The sequence below is a fragment of the Micropterus salmoides genome, unplaced genomic scaffold (assembly GCF_014851395.1).
Source record: "Micropterus salmoides isolate LMB-PRFRI ecotype aquatic unplaced genomic scaffold, ASM1485139v1 Ms_hic_scaffold_20, whole genome shotgun sequence".
NCBI classification, from domain to species: Eukaryota; Metazoa; Chordata; class Actinopteri; order Centrarchiformes; family Centrarchidae; genus Micropterus; species Micropterus salmoides.
In genome coordinates this window covers 28,329,132-28,354,696 of record NW_024041151.1, presented here as the reverse complement: position 1 = coordinate 28,354,696, position 25,565 = coordinate 28,329,132, and the positions used below count along the sequence as shown (strand labels likewise).

The 25,565-nt window shown below is 39.8% G+C and overlaps 1 protein-coding gene across 2 annotated transcripts in view; it reads left to right on the top strand.

Annotated features, from left to right (window-relative positions):
* Window positions 1-18,366, top strand: part of LOC119914376 (WD repeat-containing protein 7) — a 127,567-nt gene extending 109,201 nt beyond the window's left edge. The window contains exons 25-30 of one of the 2 annotated variants that reach the window (XM_038733659.1): window positions 1,697-1,814; window positions 2,274-2,423; window positions 2,678-2,760; window positions 4,302-4,401; window positions 14,521-14,625; window positions 17,661-18,366. In XM_038733659.1, coding sequence (XP_038589587.1) covers window positions 1,697-1,814; window positions 2,274-2,423; window positions 2,678-2,760; window positions 4,302-4,401; window positions 14,521-14,625; window positions 17,661-17,864 — 760 coding nt within the window. In that variant the 3' untranslated portion in view covers window positions 17,865-18,366. The remainder of the gene's footprint in view (window positions 1-1,696; window positions 1,815-2,273; window positions 2,424-2,677; window positions 2,761-4,301; window positions 4,402-14,520; window positions 14,626-17,660) is intronic. The other variant, XM_038733660.1, reaches the window with a different exon arrangement.
* Window positions 18,367-25,565: the final 7,199 nt, after the last annotated feature.

Sequence of the window (25,565 nt, the reverse complement as noted above, 5' to 3'; positions counted from 1 at the left end):
TTTTAACATTGCTGATATATTGCCAATATATTACCAGTATTAATTACAGGTTCTATAGCTGTGATCTGTAATCAGAGGAGATGAATCTTGCAGCTCGGCCGCCCGTCCGCCCATCACTCCCTCCCTCCCTGTCTCTCCCCAGAGTCATTTCTTAACAAGGTGGCCTCTCTCGCCCCCTCTTTCTTTCTCTCGCGCACACACACACACACACACACACACACACACACACACACACACACTCCGAGGGGTGTGTGGCCAGCTGTTAGGGTGTGTGTGTCTAATTCCTGTTGCATTGTGGGAGTCCATTATGTTGTCGTCTGGTGAATGGCTCCCATTGACTCGGCCTTGACATTATAAGCTGCCCGCTAATCTCTTCACTCCATATATTTGTAAAGCTCAATCTCTCTCCCGCTTCCCTCAGTTTTTTCCTCGTTTTCTTCTTCCTTCTATAAAAATGTCTATTTAGATGTCTCTCCCATCATAACATTTCTCTTTAAAACAAACAATAGTTGTATCATACTAACAAGTATTGTGTGTGTCAAAGCCTGATACATTTATTCCTCTGAGCTATAGAGCTCCATTGTTAGTATAGTAAAAACAATAAAAAACACATCAGGGAGCCACACTGATGCACTGTATGTATGTCAGACATCTCCAGCCCATCCTCACCTGCTCCCTCTGTATTACCTTACTTTTCCTACCTATGCTTGAACAAGCATTTCATGCAATATTAATATTCATTGATTATATTTTTCCTAAAAAAAATATTATACAATATAATGATAAGGAATTATTTTAGACCGGTGTAGCAATTTGCTTCATGTTTTAATCACATTGTTACGATGGTAGATGGCCCAACCCTAATTCTGCTGCTGTAAATAGAATGGAAAAGCACCCAATGTGGATTAATCCGCTCCTGACAATAGTCCCTAACAAATGCACTCATTACCAAAGGTGCATACTCAGACTCTCTTTTGGACTTTGGAATTTAACACCGGTGATTTGTGACTTCATGTGGACTTTAGCCATTTGAGTTGGAATGACTTGTTATCTTCCCCAAACCAAAGATTATAAATTAAGCTACAAAAGAGTGTGCAGCAAATCTTACTTGAACACAAATTTTTTCAAATTATTTCTCTATAAGTATTGCTAGTGTTTATAATCTGGTATCACATTGTCTGAAGGCTGCATAATGACTTGTTTAAGATAACACCAATTTTAAGACTTTACTGCGGACTTCCTAGACTCAACACAAAACAATGACTTTGTCCTCTGCTTTATACTCCCCATTTGCTAAAAACAAGTGTTGTTTTAGGGAAATTACTGACCTTTTTTTTTTTTTTTAAATGAAACCATGTCTTGGTCACCTGTTGTTACAGATTCTGTCTTAAGTAAGACAAATGAGCTATTTTTAATTTGAAATGTCCATAAACAATTAGCATTCAAATCATTTTTGAGCTGTTCTGTATGTGGATCTGGTTGAAGAAATGCAAATGTCATTTTGACCCGCATCTTCTAAAACCAACCCTTCACCTCTGTCACCCTCTCTGGTTCCTTGTGACTTAAATCTTTGCGTGTTGATTTGTCTCAACTCAAACTTGTATAAATCTATCATATTGTATTTTTCTCTGTATTTTAGATTAAAACAATTATTTTCATTTGAATGACACCTCTACCACTCTCTTTCCCTCAACAGTGTTACCATGGGTCTGCCCCTCAACCCGCCTGCTGATTCGGCTCGTTCAGCTCGTCACGCCCTCTCTCTTATCGCTACTGCCCGGCCACCGGCCTTCATCACCACCATAGCACGAGAGGTGAGACTGAACTCACAAATATTCAAACAGCAGCTTCAAAGGGCACCATCCACCTCATTTTTTACGTATTATGCTTTGCTGTAACCTGAGTTCAGAGTGGATATAGGTATAATTTGAATTTCTTCATTAAATTGGCATAATTCTAGTATGGTTGCTTGTTGTAATACAACATTATATCATAATATCTTAGAACTTAGTTAAATGAAAACAACATTTTTGTAGAAAAACATTTATATTTCTCAGAGTACAATATTGAAAAATGTATTCTTTTGGTATCAGTACCAAAACTCAGGCAGTTGTATATGTATTGAAAAGAAACATTCACTTACACTGAAATCACGCACACCCAATTGAGGAACTAAATTACTTATTTAATGGCCTCAAATGCAGTATGTTTATATTTGTGTCATATCTTTTTGTGCTAACAACAGATATGTATGTGGATTTTTATTTTTCCAGGTTCATCGGTACAATGCAGCTCAGGCGAACTCTCAGTCGCAGCAGAACGTTCACACCACCACTCTGGCCAGAGCCAAGACTGAGATACTGCGAGTGATTGAGATCCTGATAGAGAAGATGCCTGGAGACGTCGTGGATCTGCTGGTTGAGGTAAAAGTCACAACATCACAGATGTTCAATTGCTAAACATAAAGATGGCAACTGTTTCCATATTCGGCTTTTATAAAAGGGTTTCTAACATTTAAAAAAAATGTTGAATTAATTTTCCAAAAAGAAATGTTTAAAAATAAAAACCCAACCGTTATGGGAGATAACACCTTCTACTACTCCACCTCCCTTTCCTCCTTGTCACCTTCTCCCCTATCCTCCCCTCTCCCATCTCCTCTCTACTTCCTCTTCTTCAGGTGATGGATATCATCATGTACTGTATTGAAGGTTCTCTGGTGAAGAAAAAAGGACTGCAGGAGTGTTTCCCTGCTATTTGCAAGTAAGTGTGTGTCGGGGGGGGGTTAACAAGCCCCCTTGTATAGAATATAATCCTTGGCGTAGCACGTGTTCTTGTTGGGCAGTTGTGACATGTTGACACGTGACATCAAGAAACCAAGCTAGAGCCACAAGGGAAGTTTCTGCTTTTGCCAGCCTTGTGCTATGATATCACTGACAGGACTAAATGGGAAACGGCATGGGGTACGTGAATTAAGGCCAGCTCTAGCTCTTTATCCGAGGAAGCTTAAAATCAAGGGCAACTGGACTTGGTTGAAGATATTGAAGATGTTTCGCCCCTCATCCAAGAGGCCTCTTTAGTTCTGACTGACTGACAGGGAGTACCAGGTATTTAACCTCTGTGGGGTCGTTATCAAGGTGATGGATGCTGCTTGGTTCGTTAGTGCCTCTGCTGTTTTAACAACAACTGTAACAACAGTCGTTATTGTCGTTAGTCACCTGAGGCCAAGTCTGAACGGCCGTCATTGGCATTGTCACATGATTTCAAATGTGAGTGTTTGTTTAGTCTCCTGGGAAAGGATGAAAGGACAGCACTGTGGGTGGCAGAGCTCCTCCCCTTTTGAGAGGTGGTTTCTCTACTTTGGTTAAAATGGCTGCTTTCATGCCTCTTTTAAACCATTGTTGTCCTCTAAAGAGTGTCCCTTATCCTTCAGATGTAAGTAAACTGCTGAGTCTTGACCTGAGGAGTTGGCCCTTCTGTGTTGAGCCATGCGTTTATGTAGTGGTTGTTTAGTTTCCCCCGATTTACAGGTCTGTTCACTCCTCACTGCATTGGTCAGCATACATTAAATTGCTTTTTTGTCCTTGGGTGTGCAGTTTTTTGGGTGGACCAGTATCTGCCTCAGTGTGTTCTTGGGTTTGAAAAACACAGGGATGTGTTGCCTCTCCTAGAAGGCATTGAAAATGTTGCACAAAGTGACAGAGATTCTTGGGCAAAAAATTAAAAAAGAGAGAGCTTGAGAGAGACACTGCCAAACACGAGGTGAAGTGAGTGGCAATGTTGCAGAAAGGTGTGGGGAAAGGGGGTTCAAACTTTGTTCAGCCTTCCAACAAGCATACTCATACTTACAAGGAATTGCAGCACTTACCAATGAAATAGGGCCATTTGGGCCCCAGGGGGCTGAAAGGGAATGTACCATCTGGGGACAAATTCTTGTCAATTAGGCCATCTGCTTTGGCATCCCTACTTGTTGTCTTTTTTAAGGGGGTTGTTTTTTGTTCGTTTGTCTCCAAATCTTGCTTTGAAAGAAAATGTGTCCATTTTCCATGTGTCTTTTCCTTGTAAGAAATAATGGATTTTCAATGTGTGTGTGAATTTTAAGATTATACAATCACATTTTACTACTATAAAAAAAATCTACTATTATTTAACAGACATACTGTTGTACATTTGTTAGTTTTATGGGAACAAACGGTAACAGCATGATCGTTAATTGAAACCTTCCTTCTTTCTTTGCTAAATTGCTAGATGATATCCAGTTGAATGTTAATGTGTCAACATGTGTTTTCTGTCCATTTGTTCAGGTTCTACATGGTGGGTTACTGCGACCGTAGTCACCGCATCGCCGTCGGAGCTCGCCAGGGTTCGGTGGCCCTCTACGATGTTCGTACTGGAAAATGCCAGGTACATTGAAGACCGCACGGCTTATCTCAGCAATTCCGTATGTCTGTCCATCCACCCACTTTTCTTTGTATCACCTCCAACCATGCTTTCATCCATCCATCCATTTACTTGCCAATCATATCTATCCAGTTCTCCTTTAAAACTCCCGTCCATCCACCCTTCAGTCCCTCGCTCTGTCCTTACATCCTTCAACGATCTTCTGCAACCTTTCCATCTGTTTTTGCACCCATTTTTACTTTCAATCTTTCATTCATTTATCTCTCTCCATCCTTTGCATTATCCATCCATCCAGCCGTCCATCCATCTATTCATCCGTCCACTAAGTTTGGGCGGTATCAAGGTATTACGGTATTACAGTATACCATGGTACTGTCAAAAATACAGACTGTCTTCTTTCTATTACACTGATACGGAGGTGCTGTATTGAGGTGATGTATTGTAATGTACCCCCTTAACTTAGGCAGGTGACTTCACGTGAAATTGCCTGACATCATCTTCAACGCAACAACACAATTACTTTCCAGCAGTTGGGTAACAACACACACAGAAGCTTTACTCTGTTCTTGAGGAATCTGCAGCTTTTATTCACTACCAAGCCTTCACTGTACATTTACTGCTAAACTCGATTGCCCACCTTTTCCTGTCTGCCACTGTCTCTCTCTCTCTTCCTCGACCACACACTCGCTACGCAAAACAAAAAGGAGCGATTTGTCGGCGACTGCGAGAGGTGGGGATAATGTTACAGGACTAGTAAAAGAAACATGCTTCTTCCTCTAATGACAGGACTGTAGAGGAAACGATCAGTAAGAAGGGGTGTAAATAAGGGGAAATGAGAGGGGAGGAGAAAAGAAAGAGGGAAGCAGGAGAGGAGTATTGTTGCCACAACATTTTTTTTCTCTCTCAGTAATTGATTAATGATGAAGTGATGACTCTGTTAATCACGTTTTTGTCTTTGCGCACAGTTATGTTTGATTGTGTGTGAGATTGTGTAGTTTATGTGGGCTACTTGCCTTTATGCTTGTGTGTGTGTGTGTGTGTGTGTTTGTAATTTGCTCTGTATTGATTTGCAGTAACCTGAGCAGTCTAGTCTGGTGGAGGGGGTCATTTATATCTGATAACAGCACTGGCCCCTGTTCACCCGACATTTAGTTTGATTGCGTGTGTGTGAGGTGTTTATGTTTGTGTGCACGGTGGAAAGACAGGAGAGGCTTTTCCTTTGTGTGTTATTCGCAGTAATTAACATTTAATAGATAATGGCTTTGCAAGGACGCTCAGAGAGTGTGTGCTAGAACCATTTCAAGTGTTTCATTTCCATTGTATGTGAAAACTGTCATCTCATTAATTGGCCTGGGAATCTTTTAGGTTGTATTCATTCTAAGTACCGACCAAATGTCCTATCAACAACAGACAACTTTATAGTTTGGTTATAAGGTTTAGCAACTCACTATTTCTTATCCCTTCTGCTCAGAGCTGTAATTAAATCTGTGTAGTGAAGCCACTAACAACTGAAACAAAGGTTTCTGGCTAATAACATGGCTTTTTGGATGGCAGTGTTGGTTGGTCAGTACCCCACTTGAGTCCTGACTGAAATATTTCTCAAAAACTATATAATGAATTACCATGGGAGTTTGAATAGATATTTCGTTTCCCAGGTATAAATCCTGCCATATTTGTAGGTCTCTTGATTCTTCTTCTAGTGCCATACCATCACATTTGTGGTTTAGAGTGAAAAACTCGTCAATTAATTGATAGTCATTACATTTTTAGATATACCCAAAGGTCCTTAGAGGAGGAATTCTAATGACCTTCTGATTTTTCCTACAGTACCACCAGTACATCAAAGTTTTGACTTATTCAGCGAAATATCCCAGCATTTATGTGATGGACTGGTACAACTTTTGGTAGACATGTTCCACGGAGGATTAACTGTAATAACTCTTCAAGTCACGACTTTAATTTGGTCAATACTTACTGGTTGATGATTACATACCTACAAAACTAGTGACATACCTATCAGCTCCAGCTGTACTTTCCATTTAGTACTAATTAGCAAATGAGAGCATGCTAGGACACTAAACTAAGACTGTGCCAACGATATTAAAGACACCTGCTAAACATAAAGATGCCAACATCATTTTGAGCATGTTGGCCTGCTGACGGTAGCATTTAGGTCAAAGCATTTGTCTGCGTATTTATTAAATTTCACAGGGAGGCATGTTAAAACAAGAAGAGATGATTAGACTTAGAGTTTTGATGTTGGCCCAAACTGCAGCTCTAACACCACGCCGGAAATGACACCTTACTGTTTCTATTGCACTTGCACTGTGATATTGAATAAAGTTTTAGAGCAATAGCTCATGTCCATCATATTGTACACCAAGCTACTGTGTCTAACACTGAAGTAAAAGGAGGAATACCTTGTATGTCAAAAGTTAGCTGTCAAGAATTACTGAGCGGAATCAAAAAGCATGTCTCTTAAAATAACGACTTACTGTGAAACTGCTCCAAATCAAAACCCATTCTTAATACCCAATCCTATTTAATAAGATGGTGGTTTTATTTATCAGTGATACTTTATCCAAAATCTACTCAACAGTCACTTCCTGTAGCCTAGAAAACTTACTAGAAAACTTTGTAGTGTCCTCCTTCACAGAGAACAGCAGCTGCCAGTTTGCCTTCATGAAAGGTGGAAGTAAGTCCAATAAACCATCCATCCATCCATCCATCCATCCATCCATCGTCAACCGCTTATCCTGCGTACAGAGTCGCGGGGGGCTGGAGCCAATCCCAGCTGACATCGGGCAAAAGGCGGGGTACACCCTGGACAGGTCGCCAGTCCAATAAACCATCCAGTTTTCAATTTGGAAATTAAGTTTTAACACAGAGAAACTTATGAAGCCACCACTCTCTGCTCTTCAAATAAACAGTCAGTGTAAAATCTGCACGATGAGCCTTGCTTAATCAGTAGGCAGATTTATTGCCCAATGAAACACTTTGGTTTCCACCTAATACTGATATAGTTAGAAGTGTCATTTTCAGTTCTTAATTCAAAGGTTGGAGATCAGATTTAAGAGATAGAAAATGCTAAAAGCATGGAGAGATGGCCTCAAAGAGATGACAGGAGGGGAGAAAGGAAATGGGAAGGAAGGAAACGTAGAAAGAAGAGTGTGAGGAGAAGTGGACAGAGGAGAGGAGAGGCAGTATTTTGGTTCATAATCCGTGTGTGTGTGTGTGTGTGTGTGTGTGTGTGTGTGTGTGTGTCCAACCGTAGCTAGCTAGTCCCTGCATGACCATCTGCCACAGCTTTGATCAGCCTCCGTGAACAGCCCTTTGTCAGCTGCATTACTCCGTGTGTGTTGTGTGTTTTTGTCCAGATGCTTGCTCTGCTTTAACAGATTCTACTGAGTCCACTAATTGAACACAAAGAAACAATCTGACTGATCTTTCTCTCTGTCTGCATCTGTTTCTTTCTGAAACGGAAGGTGTAGCTCTGACTCAGAGTTAGCACCTCCCACTGTACATCGCATCAGAAGCCAACCAGTGTAGCTACCATCAGCTGAGGGGGTTAACTGCAGTCCCACCATAGATGCTATGGCATAGGTTTTGATTTATAGTTCAGTGTCTGATATCCGTTGATCTCACCACCAAAGCACTGACGGCTTTGCAAGGTGCGTGTTACTAAGAGGAAGAAAAGATTACTGAGTCATGTTGCCTTTACTGTCAACAACCTCCAGCGGCATCAGAAGCTTGGAGAAAACGCAAGCAGCCAAATCTGACCAATCACAGTTGCGTCATGCTTCACGCTGATTTTTGAGGAAGTGCGTGTCAGCTGTACTCAGCATTTTTAGCATTCCGTAATGAAAAGCAACAGACTCCGATAGCAAAACAGATGGACCGTAAAGGTGTAGGCTGAAGCCGTTATTATACCCACCCCATTTTTTTTAACATTAACTATAATAACAAACTGTTAGTTATATTCACATATTCCAGGGTTGCCAGCTTTTCAGTACAGTTTGGAATGAGATTTGGTATTGATGTATTTTACACGTAGGCCTTCTGTAACATTACACATCATAGGGGTCGGTGTCATCAATCACCAGGGAATCTCAGGATCTTCCCCTCAGAAGACTTTTTTTCCTTCATTTATGGAGTACTTACCTTGAAAGAAAGGCGGCATGTGTAGGTGCAGCAGCCAGTAGCTCCTTCAAACTTCACTGCATTTTGCTTTATTACTGAAGCACGTATTATCTATGGAAGCACCTTGAACGCGGTTCATTGGTTTCACATGGTGCTGCTGTTGTGCTGCTCTGTCTTGTCTCTCTGGGTGCTGTCTGCGTCCTCTTTTGACTCTGCAGCGTTATCAATTATACATTTGACATTTGTTTTTCACTGCGTGAGAAAATGGACGTGTGGCATGAAAGCGTGTGAAAAGTGCAAATTGATTGAGTCTCACGGTCAGTGTGTGAGAGTATACATACATTTACACTGTATACAGTGGGAAGTTAACTGTCAAAATGCAAATTTGCTCATGTGATAAAATATACTTGATACAGTAAGTCCATTTTTATAATTACATATAATAAATATGTAATATAAATATAAAATATACACTATGTCCATCCTGGTGATAATTTAACGCACGCATCATGTTTGCTTGTACAGTTTTGCAGCAGACCTGGCCCTTAACACACAAGTAGCTACTTTTGTAGTTAAGGTATCTGTATTTGTTGCTGTGTTTTTGTGTTACCATTTTTATGGAAACTACTATCAGCAACTGTCGCGCACTCTAGTGATGAAACAGGTGGTAATATACATGTTTGTTTTTAAGCTTGGGCAGTTCTACACTCCCTCCCGCAGTGCACACTGCCAGGATCTGCTCCAGTCTCAGCCATGTGCCCTAAACCTCATTATGCAGCTCAGTGTAATGCACACATTAGATAGAATAGAAAGTACTTCAATGTAAGGTTTGCTTGTTTTAAACCAAAATGCGTTTGCCTTTATTATAGCACTCCCTTTTGGTGGATAAAGATACATCACTCAAAAATGTAATTCACAATCTGTCAGCCTTCTTGAAAAAAATTCCCTTCTTTTGGTCAACATAATTCTAATTTTAAGAGGAGGCACCCGCCTCCTAAGAGCTGCCGTTCTTAGTCAAAGGGAGTGAATAAGATGGAATGAGCCTTCTGTATGACACACATATGCGGTGGAGTCCCCAGGCATCAGGTGTATTGAAGTCCACAGTGCTATAAATGGTTTCAGTGTGCTTCACTGCTCTCTGATAGGCTGATTGATTTGGTAGGCAGTCCACCGTGACACACACACACACACACAGATCATAATATATATGAAAGCATCAATATTTGATGCACATTAAACAGTTCTACTCTGCATTCTGTTTCTCTCTTTCTGCCTGATTTCTCTCTCTCTCTATATATATATATACACACACACATGTTTTATTCTTATCAGGTCCTCAGAATGTCTTGCAACAATAAAATTACCTCATCTCATTTTCTTAAATGGTGTAAATACAGTCAAATGCACTAATTCAATAAGTTAAATTCAATTACAGAGCTATATAATGTACTCTTGGCATGCTTTTCTTGCAGCCATGCACTCTGATTGGACGACAATTTTGTCAATTGATCTGATATTTCAAACTAAGTGGAGGCGTTGCATGGAGCCTGGAGTGTGCTGCTGGAAGGCATGTTGCATTTTGCAGTCAATAAATGTATACATTCAAGAAAGCTGTTTCAAAGTTATACAATAACATTTGCATTTAATTATGCATTAATAACTAATTACATTTTTCAATTAATAATTGTTTGTCCTTAAATTGTGAATTTTTAACTACATTTTAAAATTGAACAGATCTATTTATTTTAAAGTGTGCTACCTAAAATTGAAATGAAGTCCAACCCACAGAGCAGCAACAGGAGTCCTGATTGCACAGATGATATGCATTTGTCAGTCCGGTGGTGCTTGTAGGAACTGTGTTTGTCTGTGTGGGTTTCGTAGTATTCCAGAGGATTATTAACAAGCCTAGCAGAAATTAATGTGCATTTCTTTTGTCTGCTACAGCATACAAGGATTTAAAAATTCGACCGAATACAGTTCTGGTGCCAGTCACAGCTTGCATAAGCAGTAACGTTCTGTCACAGGTAGAGCAGACGGTCACACTGAGCCAGACAGCAGAGTTTTGCTAAACTCTCCTTCTTATCTAACTTACTTACACGAACACATTACTTATGCTGTCTTAAGCTTGTTCAAAGAGCGACCAAGCAGACATTGATCAGTAAAGTAAAGAGTCTGTACTTGTATCGCACCTTTCTAGTCTTTCCGGCCACTCAAAGCACTTTTACACTACATCACATTCACACACGGGTGCCTCTGCCAGCAATTTGAGGTTCAGTGTGTTTGACATGCAGACTAGGGGGGGGCCCAGGGATCGAACCACCGACCTTCTGATAAGTGGACGACCGCTCTACCCCCTGAGTCATAGCTGCCCCGTGGCACTGCTAACCTCAGTTTGCAGGCTAATTAGCTGCTCAGCTGCAGCACATTTAACAGCATGTAAACTTACTTGTAAATGTCACTGGGGTCCAGTTAGATGCTGGTGTGGTCCTTCCTCTTCAGTTCCACTAACAACGCTGTCTGCAAGTTTGTTCACTTGTTGTTCCCTACGCTGAAATTCAGCTTGCCACCTTCTGTCAATCAAACACAGACCCGCCCCTCCAGCCTACAGACAAAAAGGAGCATTTCTGACATTTCCCTAAATACATTTCTGTGGTGTTGTCTCCACTCTGCTGTCCTTTTGATCATTTTGCCAGTAACAGTTGTGATGGGAAATGTGATTTGGGATCTCGCCAAAGAGAAAATAATGGAGGTGAAGGATGGAAAGGTTTTAAAAATAAAAGGATCATGAAGAGGTGAGTGAGGGAGGAATGAAAGAGAGGTAGACAGGGATGAAGGCTGGAAAGAGAGATCAAAATAATTCAGTGTATTTCTCAGCCAACACTGCTGGAATCTAATAGGATTTGCCCTAAAAGGAGGAGGGAGAGAACGAATTAAAAAGATGAGATTTTCATTTCATTGTGTTAATATTTTTTTTTCTGCTTTAATCGTCACAGACGAGTTATTATTTCATGGTCTGGGCGCCTGAGGCGACGTGTCTTAATCTCATCTGGAGGCGAGAGTTTGTAATCCCAGGTCAGGCAGAGGCGGGGCTGGGGATTTCTGGGAGGACGTTTATTACGTTACACACCCTGCATCTGGTAGGACGGTTTATTGCGTTACACACGGCGCCGCGTCGCTTTATTTTGTCCCCTGAGTTCTGGAGGCGAATGGCAGCATCTGTTGGACCAGAAGCTGCCCCTCATCTGATGGAATTATCTAGTCCAAACCATACACTTACTGTCAAGGATAATCTGGGCTGCAAAACAAGTTTTTCTGAGACGCGTCAATGAAATTTCAACAAGGACCAAAATTTGTTCTTCATCTCTTCTTTATCACAAAACAGAATTTATGGAAGTCTGAAAGTGAACCTTGAGATGCTGCTGCAGTTTGGATTCATCAGCAAGAGGAGTTCTCATTTTAACTTCCATGGGTGATGAGGAACGATGTGGAGTTTGCTTGAGGGTTGTTAGGGTTTCTTTTGTGATAAAAACACTTTGATACATTAAAGTGGCTATTTGTTCCAGTCTGTTTTTCGTCTGTGAAAAGGTTCTACAAAACACACGTTCACGTAAACACACGTTTTATGGCGTAGTGCCTTTCAATAACAAACCACTAACACTAAAGCACGGCATGAAAACCTGCAACATCACAACTTTCAGAGACATTTTCCAGACGTAAGGGGGAATACAAGCAAAACCACAGGCATTCAGTTTGCATTCAGCCAAATGAATAAAGCAGGAAGAGTGCATGATGGGAAAGTCACAGGTCTCCATGGTGCTGTAGTACAGCAGTACAGTATGCGCTGACAGAGTCACCAGCAGCTGTGCTGCATGTGCAAAGCCATTACAACTGAAAAGACATTAACGGAAAAATTCAGTTGAGCGTTGAGATCCACCAGCGTCAAACTAATAGCATATTCATAACGCAACCTCGTCAGGATCGACACACCGCTGTGGTGTTATTGGTTGTTACCACCAGTTTACTGTAGTGAAACTAGAGCCCATGGAGTTTTACATCAGGGCGTGATGAGTCATGGCCTCATTGTGACTTTTGTATTAGGGATGGGTATATTAAGTTGAAATACAATTTGATAGTCACTGGGAACTATTCAACCATTCTTTTGAAGATCGGCATGTACGCGCACACACACAGACACAGACAGAGAGAGTGCTTCGCTCTCAAATGACCTGTAATGACTACCTGTGTTAACAATTTTTTTCCCCCCGAGCCTGTAGTTGGGAGCGCACTTGTTTCAAATTTAGCCTGGCTCGTAGCTGGCAATGTATAGCCACACATATATCCACACTTCTAGCACTGTGCCGGTGCTGGAGAGAGTCACGTTAACATAGTAAGGTGCGTAGCTGGTTAACTAGCTAACTAGTCTGCTCTGCTGGTGAACAGTGGTACCAAGACATTGTGGTGGCGTTCATACTGTACTCATACCGTGAACAGGAACTTACAGGTGCTGGTCATATAATTAGAATATCATCAAAAAGTTGATTTATTTCAGTAATTCCATTCAAAAAGTGAAACTTGTATAATGTATACATTCATTCCACACAGACTGATATATTTCAAGTGGTCATTCCTTTTAATTGTGATGATTATAACTGACAGCTAATGAAAACCCCAAAATCAGTATCTCAGAAAATTAGAATATTGTGAAAAGGTTCAATATTGAAGACACCTGGTGCCACACTCTAATCAGCTAATTAACTCAGAACACCTGCAAAGGCCTTTAAATGGTCTCTCAGTCTAGTTCTGTAGGCTACACAATCATGGGGAAGACTGCTGACTTGACAGCTGTCCAAAAGACGACCATTGACACCTTGCACAAGACCCAACAATGCAGAAGAGCTGAAGGCCACTATCAGAGCAACCTGGGCTCTCATCACACCTGAGCAGTGCCACAGACTGATGGACTCCATGCCACGCCGCATTGCTGCAGTAATTCAGGCAAAAGGAGCCCCAACTAAGTACTGAGTGCTGTACATGCTCATACTTTTCATGTTCATACTTTTCAGTTGGCCAACATTTCTAAAAATCCTTTTTTGTATTGGTCTTAAGTAATAATCTAATTTTCAGAGATTTAGATGAATTTGGGATTTTCATTAGTTGTCAGTTTTAATCATCACAATTAAATGAAATAAACATTTGAAATATATCAGTCTGTGTGTAATGAATGAATATAATATCCAAGTTTCACTTTTTGAATGGCATTACTGAAATAATTTTTGATGATATTGTAATTATATGACCAGCACCTGTATTTCCTCTGCAGCTGCGAACATAATACAGAACCATAACACCATCAGGCTGCCACCTGAGCATCCAGCTCCTCCCACATCGCTATAGCCGAACTGAACATGCCGCACACGTTTCATAAGCTACAGCGCTGAAACAAAACCTGACACAAACCTGTGAGTTGTGACTGATGAAGGCTGTCTGACTGTGCATCGAGTGTACCTCAACATGCACTGTAGTGTGTTTCCCATCAGGCCTTTCAGTCATTTCATGAGCATTGTGGAAAAGACCTCAACTGTCGTGATCTCTTGTTGCCATTCATATCTCTGTTACTTCATCACTCACTCCAACACCATCCTCAGACTTACACACACAACTCAGTGTTCCTTTATGAACTGAACAATCTAAAACGAAGTTTAACTTCTATTTTCATACACAGCAGTTTAGATTAAAATATAAGCTGCATTTATATAATTAATATATGTATATGTTTATTACTAGATGTGGCAGTAGTACTGTACTAGGGTTTCTGTAGCATAGTTTTTTGGGGGTTTTTTCACTGTATTTGACCGAAGTCCTGAATTTTTTATGTTTTGTTGCAGACACATAGTAATGGAATAATTTTCTGATAAAATTTGTGCCAATTTAGGAGGAGTTCAGCTCCTGTAAAAACTCATGGTTTTCCCCTCCTCTCTCTAGAACATCCACGGTCATAAGGGTCCCATCACAGCAGTGTCATTCGCCCCCGATGGTCGTTACCTGGCAACATACTCCAATGCTGACAGCCACATCTCCTTCTGGCAGGTAACTGACACAGACAGACAGACAGACAATTTGTTACTCTCACTCTCTTATGACTTCTTTCTATATTCTTTAAATCCAACCGATGGATCTCACCACAAACTCACACCAGTGCATACATGCATTTCTACTAAAACCTAATCTGTTAATCTTTTACTTTTTGTTCAGATGAAAGATCACCCAAAGACATGAGTCTTTAATCACAAAACCATGTTTTTACAAACTGAAAATATCTGCAATATTTGTTTTAATTCAAATCCACAATGAAAAATCTACAAAAACCTCTTTCAGACAGTGATTAAAAGGACTAAAGCTCTGATTCAACATTTGCAATGAAGAGAAAATCAAAGGACTTGTGAAATGTGAGGTTTATTGAAACGAGGACTCCCCAATCTGCAAAGCGCGATCTGCTTTTAAATATGAAGCACTGACTTAAACAATGTATAGACAAGCTGTGCACTCTTAGTAAGTCTCTGATATATTTATTTAATGTGTTGCTTTTTATCTTTCTTTTTAGTTTATTTTTACACTGCTTTCCTCTGGCTTTTTATATTTCATTTGATTGTATTCTCATGTAGTCGCTGTTCTGTTTATCTTACACTTAACATACAAAAGCAAGAAATTCCAGTGAAGCACAAAATAAATAAGAATAACATCTAAATAAGAAATAATACAAAGTCAGGCGACCAATCACATAGGTGAAAGATGAACACAAACACACAGACAGACAGACAGACAGACAGACTTCTTATCTTCTTCCCAGAACTGTTATTTTGAATGAAAGGTCTTTACGACCGCTCACACGACTGTCTGCAGAGACACACACACATGCACACACACTCTAATGGCATTACTGTAAGCATAAACCGCTGCAAGCGTGCCGACAAGACGGCTGCTGTGGTAATGAGCTGGCAGACGCTCTGTCGGTGCACACATGCGCGCGTGTGTGTGTGTGTGTGTGTGAGGGAGGGGCGGTGTCATCTCAGGAAACGATAGAGTTTCTACTTACTGTGTTTTTCTTACACACACGCACGCGCACACACACACACACACACACTCTGTGTGTGCAATTTCAGCCTTCCTGACTGGACACAGCGATGGAAGCCTCACTGGTCAAACTCAGAGGGTTCATCAGCAGCAACTGGTGATGAGGGTCTTCTTACCAAAATGTTCAATAACTCATTTTTCACTACAGTTTTGTCAGTCGGGAAGATGAAGGAGGTTAAAAAAACTGCACAAGAAAGCTTCAGTGCCGATTCCTCTGATCCGTCATTATTTGTTATTGTTGGCAAAGAATAAAATAAATCTAAATATATCCGCAAGCGGCAATGATCGGGATCCAAATGCAACATTTGACATTTTCAGAGGAGAAGAACAGATGCAGATGACTTAGGAGATTAAAGTGGTCACAGAGTTTGGACTTGATGACCCTAGATCGTATAAACCGAATTTTGTACGAATCCATGCAGCTAATTATGTGGTGTAGTGCCCCCTAGTGGAAGAACGTCCCAGGCCGAGCATCTGAACAGACACGTCAATTTTGATTTAGGCTATTTATGTAAAATTATACATAAAGAAAAAAATTAATCAAAATTAAAAATTTTGATTAAAATTATGAAAGAAGTTTGACTCTAAACAAAGCCGTTGTATAGATAATTGCCAAAACGTAAAGTTGATTCTTATGGCGATAAATGTTGCTGCTGCTTGCATCCCTAAATATACAAAAAGAAAAGATGAGAATTCTATTGGATCAGTATTGGAAAAGCACTCCACTTGCGCTTCACTGTGCAGAATAATGTATGTGCATAGTTTGTTTTCACATGCGTCTGCTGAAGGGGGAAAGTGTCTCTGTGCTCACTTTAAATCTGAGTTTAACACAAAATACAAGCAGCGGTTTTTTGAAGCCAGTCGTGGTCCAGCATGAAAGGGATGAAGTGCGATGTGGAAGCTTGAAACCTTCAGTGCACACACCCTGAGGTCCGCCTTTTCAGTGAAGTAGGAGATGTCTTGTGTAAAAAAGTAAAGACAATGGGCATATATATAGTTTCTGGATTTTTCAATGAGGGAGACTGAGTAGAAGACATGTTTTAGAAAGTAAATTAACTTTTTGTTGTGGACAAGCCATATCAGACACAAAACCACAAGATTAGTTAAAAATGCAGAAGCCACTTTAAGGCCCTAACCATTTTATTTATGTACATCAATTAATCAAATGACCACAAACTATCACAGAGTGAAGCTGAAGAGTTTTGGGCCCCTGGGGCCCTGTGGCGGGACCTTGTCCGATCGGTAATCCAGCCTTGGCATACACGGAAGTCACTGAGAGTGAATTGGCTTTTGATCTGCTTCTTATTATGAGCAGTGGGTACTTTTGAAAACATGAGCAACAGTTAGAACCATGCTATAGAGTTGTAAAGTGAGCGAGTACAAATCCCCACTCTAAATTTTCATTTCCAAATCTTCTTTTGATGATCTCCTCAACGTTCTTCAACACACACACACAGGATTCTCCTGGATAGTTTTGTTTGTTTGTTTGTTTCACACACACAAATATAAAATGATGAAAGAAATAAAAAGTACATGTGAGCGTGTGGCAGAAGTCTAAAGTGGCTTAAGAAGACATACACAAGGTACAATAAACTTACAAAACCACTAATCCATTTAAATATTAGGATTCAAAAAATGCTTATATAAAATAAAAATCCTACAGCTTTATGATATGGCCAGACCAGTTTTAATTATTTCTACTTTATTTTATAGAAATAACCTGATTCTGTCAGTTTGGTATGGTGGATACCCATGAGCCTCAGCTGCCTTTTGCTTGAGAGAAGGAACCAGTCAGTTATGAATCACAGCTGTAGCAAATTATAGACGATCACAGTTATGAACAAAACCACTATAGTTACTGGATTCACCCAAAACTGATCCTTTTGACCTTTTCCAGACTAAATGAAGTGATTAACCAAAAGAAGTGTTAGATTGATGGATAATGTAGAAATGTGTTATCTGCAGCTTCATGTGTTTCTTGTCCCCCTCAGATGAACACCAGTCTGCTGGGCAGCATTGGGATGCTGAACTCGGCCCCTCAGCTCCGCTGCATTAAGACCTACCAGGTTCCTCCGGTGCAGCCAGCGTCCCCGGGCTCCCAGAATCACCTGAAGCTCGCCCGCCTCATCTGGACCTCCAACCGCAACGTCATCCTTATGGCTCATGACGGCAAGGAGCACCGCTTCATGGTCTAAACCGGATCTGTGTCTCTAGCGGAGCCCCTGTTGTTGTATCTCACAGATCTTGATGTTTTAGAGGTTTTGCTGCAAGGTACGGTCTGAAATGCTGCAGCATGGATTCACTTGGTAGTCACTTTAATTTTAGCTTTTAGCCTGAGCTGCTGAGTGTGAAAATATGCGAGGCTGAGAGTAAAGTGGTTTTCATGTTCAAAGCTTTGTCTTAACAAAAGAAATTTCTCCCGAAAAACCTGACTGTATCAAACTGCAGCTTGGCCAGAAAAGGACCGGACGAATGTTTTGTTTTATCTCCCACAGTGATCATTGTGAAGAAACCCACTCTGTAATATATTTAAAAGCCGTGATAGGCTTGTTTACATTATGATTTGCATTGCTGTATTTTTAGTTGTTAACACTTTCTTCCTATTTATTTGCTGTTTTTGCTGGATGGTGTCCTCTGTGTCTCTGTCTTGCTGCAGCCATTTTCGTTTATTAAAAGTCAGCCTTTGACTCACTGCCATTTGGCTTCCCAACTAGTTTTTAATTTATGTTGGTACTAAAGAAGACAGAGCTGCAATGATTAATCGATTAGTTGTCAACTATTAAATAAATCGCCAACTATTTTGATAATTGATTTTATCGGTTTGAATAATTTTTTTTAAAGAAAATAAAGTCAAAATTCTCTGATTCTTAAATGTGAATTTCTTCTGGATTCTTTCCTCCTCTATGACAGTAAACTGAATATCTTTAGGTTGTGGAGGGAAACAAGACATTTTAGGACGTTATCTTGGCCTTTGGGAAACACTGATCGACATTTTTCACCATTTTGTAACATTTTATAGACCAAACAACTAATCAATTAATCGAGATAATAATTGACAGATTTATCAACAATGAAAAATATAGAGCAAGACATTTCTCACATGTCAAACTGCATGCGTGTGTGTGAGTACTTTGCTGTCTGCTTTAACTGGCCTAGCGGGTCGTCCACTAATCAGAAGGTCGGTGGTTCGATCCCCGTCTGCATGTCAGGGCAAGAGACTGAACCCCACACTGTGTGTGAATGGGAGAAGTTTGTGTTTCTGATGAGCAGTTGGCACCTTGCTTGGTAGCCTCTGCCATCAGTGAATGAAAGTGTGTGTGAATGGGTGAAAGTGACTTGTAGTGTAAAGCGCTTTGAGTGGTCTGAGGACTGGAGAGGCGCTATGTAAGTGCAGTCCATTTACCATTTACTTCTATGACACCTGGAAGCTCTTCCACCGTCTCTGGGCTTCACGCAGAAATGTGTGTGTATGCGTTGACACCCAAGTGTATTTTCACAAACACACATTCTCACTTTCGACTGCTCATCCCAAAAGCACTGGAGGTGCAGCATTATTCACTGCAGATATTTAAAAATGGACAAATACTAAAAAGCGTATAACTATTTTAGTCACATTTTAAGGGGAGAACGGCAATACCCTATGGTTCAACAAAAGGGGTTCCAGGGTACAGGTCCTAACTCAGATTCTATGGCTCCTTAGTACCTGGTACTATTTGGTCCAGAAGGGGCAAAAATCAGTTTTCAGAGTAAGCTGTTTATCAAGTGGTTCTTAATCAGTTTAGTGTCTATAGCCTTCCTCTGTTTTATTCAATAACAGCCAGGTTCCGTGGTTTTGGTCCAAGTTCCCAAGTCCCCCCTCAGGATGTGAAAACTAGTATACAAACTTGTATGTTTGTAAGAAAACAGTGGCTTCCTTCTGTCTTGCCTCGTTTTAAAACCTCACTTGAATTTGTTTGGGGGGGGGGGGGTTCTGTGTTTGTTTGCGAATGATGACACTTTATTTTTCTCTGATGGATGTGAAGACTTCCCTTCGTCTTGCAGCTTTTCTCTTTCATTCATCCTACTTCCAATTGACTTTTGGGAGGTTATTTCTAAGTATAAATGTGCACATATACAGTACATAGATATATAATCAGAACTGCTGGCTAATGTAGTCTGTTAATGTTTTCCAGTGAGCATTGATCCTGTTTGATGTATTTTTTGTGGCTAATGTGACTGTCCGCCTGGCACTGACTTTTTCTAATGAGAGAATTTACTGTTTAGGTCAATTTAAAGCTTTACATTTAAACTTTCTTCTCTCAGCCACTTAAATGATGAGAAGTCACTTTTCCTTTTGATTTAAAAAGGAAGAGTAACTGAGCTTATTAGGATTAGCTAAAAGGGCCAAAAAAATGGAAAAGGTTTAAAGAATTAAAAATACCCAATTTAAAAAGTATTCCATTTACATCTTTTGGTGTTTGATAGAGATCTTGTCCTTTTTATTTAGAGAAACAATAGGTTATTACTGGGACACATTTACAGTTGGATATTGTTTTTCTTTCTTTGCAGTGTAAAAGAAAACTACATCTGATAAATGTTGCTAACATTCCTTATTAGTAACAGCGGGTACAACAAGGCGTAAAGTAGCTCGATAGCCTGAAAATAAAAATACATATTGCTTATAAAGAAATGCTAACAGCACCATCCTTTTCAAAAGCTTGTTGTTACTGACCTCCGGTGAACTCCAGATTGGAAGTCTTCCAGCATGACTCTTTACGGTTGGCGACACATTTTTGCACATTATACCTTTACTGTTGATCAGGACCTTTATGCTTTAAAATATTGTCACTGTTTTAGTGCTCAGAGTTTTATTCAGAGAGAGAGATACAGATATATACTGCATATACAGATATATTTATAGGGTGACATAGTCAGACTGCCTTAGTGTAGATGTTTTTACTTTGACATATGTTTGAAGAATTCCATGCATGTGAACTTTACAAAACACTTGACCAGCTTTAACTTGATATCTCTTTCACATTCCTTTCCTCCGTCCTCTTCCCTGTCCTCCGTCCCCTCCCTCCTCTGTCTCTTGTCAGTTTCATTAGTGCTGTCAGAAAGCTTCTAACACTGTTGCACACCTGTAAACCCGAGCGTGTCAAAGCTTTTCACAAGTTCTTCCTCTCTTCCAAAAAAAAAAAAAAAACAAACCATCCAGCAGCTCGTCAAGTCCAGCAACTCCAGACAGCTTTGAGATCTTAATCTTTCGTTTTCTCCACCGCTCTAAACAGTTTAAGAAAAAATGTTTTTGGCAGCCTCTCAGGGGAGGAAAGGTGAGAAAAAATAAAGAAGGCAGAGAGGAAGAGCTAGAGAGTAAGTAACAAGTGAGGAAGACCAGTTCATCCACCCGGGAAAAGATGGTTCTTTGTTGAAGGTAGTGAACCGAAATGTTTTCCTTCAAATACCACATCATGAAAAAAATAAGGCAACATGTGTCGCAGTTCCAAAAACTGAAGATACATTCCTTAAATTGATCCTTACAGCACTGTAAAGATTGTTTTTGATAAAGTGATGCTGTTCTGAGTTGAAAATTAGAAATCATAATAGGAATACTTTTAGGTCTCTTTGTTTCTCCAATTTTCTTTTTCTCAATATTCCTCCTCCTGTTTCCTGTTAAATTAACCCTGTAGAACAGCTTCTGCAGTCTGTCTGAATAACAAACGATTCACTTCAGTTTTCAACACATCTGATTGTGTTTTAAAAAGAAAAGTCTTTGCTTAGGTTTCAACAGCAAATATTAAATTTTTGAATTTCCCACTAAATATAATCAGCAATTTTCCTCATTAATTTGGTTTTGTTTTGATTATATATTTATTGTTTATACTGCAAACTCTAGATATTTAAGAGTGTGTGTGATGTAGTGCATGTATATAAGCGTCCTTTGATGTAACACAGAACATGTTGAATCTACTGTGCATCATATAAACAAGGTGTTGTGTTAAAATGTGTTGTTGTTGACTTTGTGTCCAATAAAGACAAAAGTGATCAAATATCTGTGCTTGTGTTTTATTCTCCATATTCATTTCTTTAAACTTCAGCATCCTCCCTGATGACGGTTGTTGAAGTTAGTTTTTTGCTTGGATTCAAGTTGTTATGCCCTTCAAAATACCTGTCACACATTCTGCACATATGTTTTCAGCTTTTTGAAGACACTTTCCAGCATATAAATGTTTGTTGTCAACAAAAATCAGTCCGGGTTATTTTTGGTGACACCGGCGATTTAAAGTAAGACTAAATAATCTCAGCTGAACAGCAACCACTGTGGCCACAAGTGGCAATTATGAGATTATATGAAGTTAGTAGACTGACTCTGTAATGTCCATTACGCATGTTGAGATTATTTCTTAAGGGGCTTTGTTGATGTAACAAGGAAAGGTAAGACAGGTCTAGCTTAGAGTAATTTAGCTGACCCCGAAGTGTTTATCTGACATTTATGGCTTTAGGTATTTCTCACATGTACTTGTCCTGGTCAAGATGACAACAATAGACTGATTAGTTAGAGACAGTAGTTCAGATGTCAGGTGAGCAGATATCAGTGTTCTCTGGGAATCTTACAAGGTTGAGTCCAACACGAATGTTTACAAGAACTCACTGGCTCCACAGATCAGAGTACAACTCATGGATAGTGAGAGATTCCAATATGACGAAGCACTGGAATCTAAACATCAGATAGATTAGGTGTTCTAGGTGAAAGGTGACCTAATAGAGAAACCTACAGGCACTAGGGGGAAGACAGAAACATAAAAGGGACCACAAGATGTTCTCCTTCAGATTTGGTGTTGGCATTTGATGTGTTCACATGTTGTATGCTGGCACTGGATCTCCTCGGCCAGGCTCAATAAACCACGCTATGTTAAGTCTTCATCAGTCTCCGAAACTTCTTCACACCTGAACCAGGCTCACAATATCATTTCACAACAACGCAGTAATATCTAAGGAAAGTTTGCTAACATTAGCCACCTAAACTGTTGCTGTCAAGTTGCATTTTAGATCATTTAGGGACCAAGTTTTGACAAAGAAGAATCTGTAGTTCTTCTGCGTCGATTTAGATCCTTTTTGTTTTGGTCCGGGGCGGCACGGTGGTGCAGTGGTTAGCACTGTCGCCTCACGGCAAGAAGGTCGTGGGTTCAAACCCTGGTGTGCCCCGGCCCCGGCAGCAAACACACCTTCAGCAGCAACTGTGTCAGAAATACAAGAGAAGAAGAGCTATGCATTATCTGCTGCTGGCTGAGAGGATTGTTGTTTTAATAGGCCTTTTTTACAGCAGACATATTGACATGTAGGATAACCACAGGTGTAACTGATGACTTTAATAAGGGCTGCAGTCCATTTCGCTTCTATTTAAAGGGCCATGCCATTGTGCATGCTGGCTCACTGACATGGCTGATACACTGATGCTGCCTTCAAAAGGGTCAATATGAACACCTCCCTCTTGTGGTATTCATGACCTCGTAAGTGGATATTTTTTGAAAGCTTAGAGGTTGTTTTTTCCTATGGATTGTGCGTTAATATGTTGTAATTTTTTTTCATAATTTTACAATTCTGAGGTTGATATTTGCAATGGCCTCCTCTTTTCATTATAACTTTGTACTTCCTGCATTACGCTTGCAAGCTTGCTAAATTGTTAGCCTCGGTGGGTTCTAGACACCAAAAAACCCCAACTTTTTAATATTAGCTAATGTGCTTTGTTCTTTTGGCATAGTAGGTGTACTTTACCTTGTTGAGGAGTTGGAGGTGTGCAGTCTGTCACCTGTCACTCTTCATCTAACAGAACCATCAATTCATGCAATGTTGTTAAAATGCTAAAAAATGACTGTTGAAATTTATTGTGATCATTAATTGTCAGGGCTAACCACACATGCATTTTCTGTAGTTTTTTAACAATAAAAGCCAATCCATAGAAGCAGTAGGAGGAAAGTTTGCAATGAGATGAATTTACCAACAGCAACACTGGATTACATGCTGTATAGTTTCCTGTGAATCCATTGTGCATAGTTACACAATTTGGATCTGGCGCAGAAATGGCCAACCCTGCCAACAATGAAAACTACTATATAGAAAGGTAATTACAGAATGTAAATACATTGAATGGCCATTGTTGAAAACATAATATAAAATTATGGGTTTTTAATTAAAAGGGCTACATGTAGTTTCTTAATGAAATCACTTATCAATTAATAACTTTTTTATTGCCTATTTGTGACCAGGTTGTAACTTCACATAAAAATGAACCTAATGCCTGCTTTCTCTGTTGCTTGAAACAGCCACTATTCTGCTTCTTATGTGAAGAAATCGGGTTGGATTTTCTGTACGAGTGTTCCCTATAGCATCTTGCCTGCTGATTCTGAACTGTACACACAGCGACAACACCCCATCAAACATAATGGAGTCCGCCAAAACCAAAAAACAACCAGCACTAAGCACAACACAGACTCCAACATAAAGTCCACCTAAGGATAAAAAACATCCAAAACGTTTTATGTGCTGAAGTCAAAGGAGAACCAGATCGACGTCGGGTGAAAACACAATCAACACTGGTGTCTGAGTCATGGAGAGACCTCCGTTTTGCTGTGGATATAAAACCCAACCTAGAGTTGCTCTTCATTCTATTGGACAGGTAAACTAACATCACTGCAAATCATGTGAATATGTTGTGATTTTGTGTTTTAGTTAGCGTTAGCTTGCCGCCTAATGTGGCTGAAATTACCTGTTGCAAAATAGTTTAGTTGGATGGCTTTCCACATAACTTCTCCAGCTAACCTGATCCATATTACTATCCTGTGTACCATTGGTGTTATGTTGTCTTGATTTTAGCCTGCAAGAAAGGATGTAATAGTATAAAGCAAATTAGGCAGCCAGCTACATTTGCATGGACCTGATGCCGTTTGCTTCATAACCCTGAGTTTAGATTTATTTAACCAATACTCAGGTACACAGCTTCTCCACCATCTCAGTAGCATTATTATGTCAACAAACAAAAATATTACTCGTCTTGTCAGTTCTGTCTTTTGACCGATGCCGATGGAAATGTAGTTTCAATCTGAAACCTCACCGCTAGAGGCCACTGAAAACTAACCTCACCTAAAATTCAGTTATAGAATTCTGTACCTGTGTGTTTCTGTCTGACTAATTAAGTGCTGAGTTTACACACATACTCTCTCTCTCTAATATCATCAGGAGTTCAGAGTAGAACAGTTTTAACGAGTCTCTGATCACAGAGCACATCTCTTCCTTTAATCTCAGATCTCTAATGTTTTGACAGTTTGTGTTTCCATCTGATATTGGAACTGAACTTCATGTTTTCATCTCTTTCATTCTAAAAACATAAAAGGTCATTTCTGTTCATAATTTAAAGGTGAATAATGATTAAAGTTGTAGTTCAACATGTAAAGGTAGCGGTGTTCAATTATTCACTTTTAACTATAGAAAAATTGAAGAGTGAAGCAGTTAAAACAGCAATTAAATACAGAATCAATGATCGTCAAACAGTTCTTTCTGTCTTTCGTTCCATCTTTTTCTATTTTATAGTTGCTTTCATTTTTAAATCTGTTATTAACGGTGACACAAATGGAAACTAAAACTGTGGAGTTAAGGTTAGGGATTCATGGTCATGGTTAAAAGAAACAACCTTTTTCTTTTGTAAACAGCAATCTCATGTGTCAGTCATACTTCATACAGCTCAAGGATCTTGTAAGGTAGGCCGTATTATGCATTTGAGCAAATTATTTTTTTTTAAACCTGTAAAATAATCATACAGGGTTACTCTGGTGATTTAAAGTTAGGGGACTTGTGATAGACATAGTGAAAAACAACAGTAGCAGAGCAGGAGACATCTTGATTTTTACTTCCTTGTATGG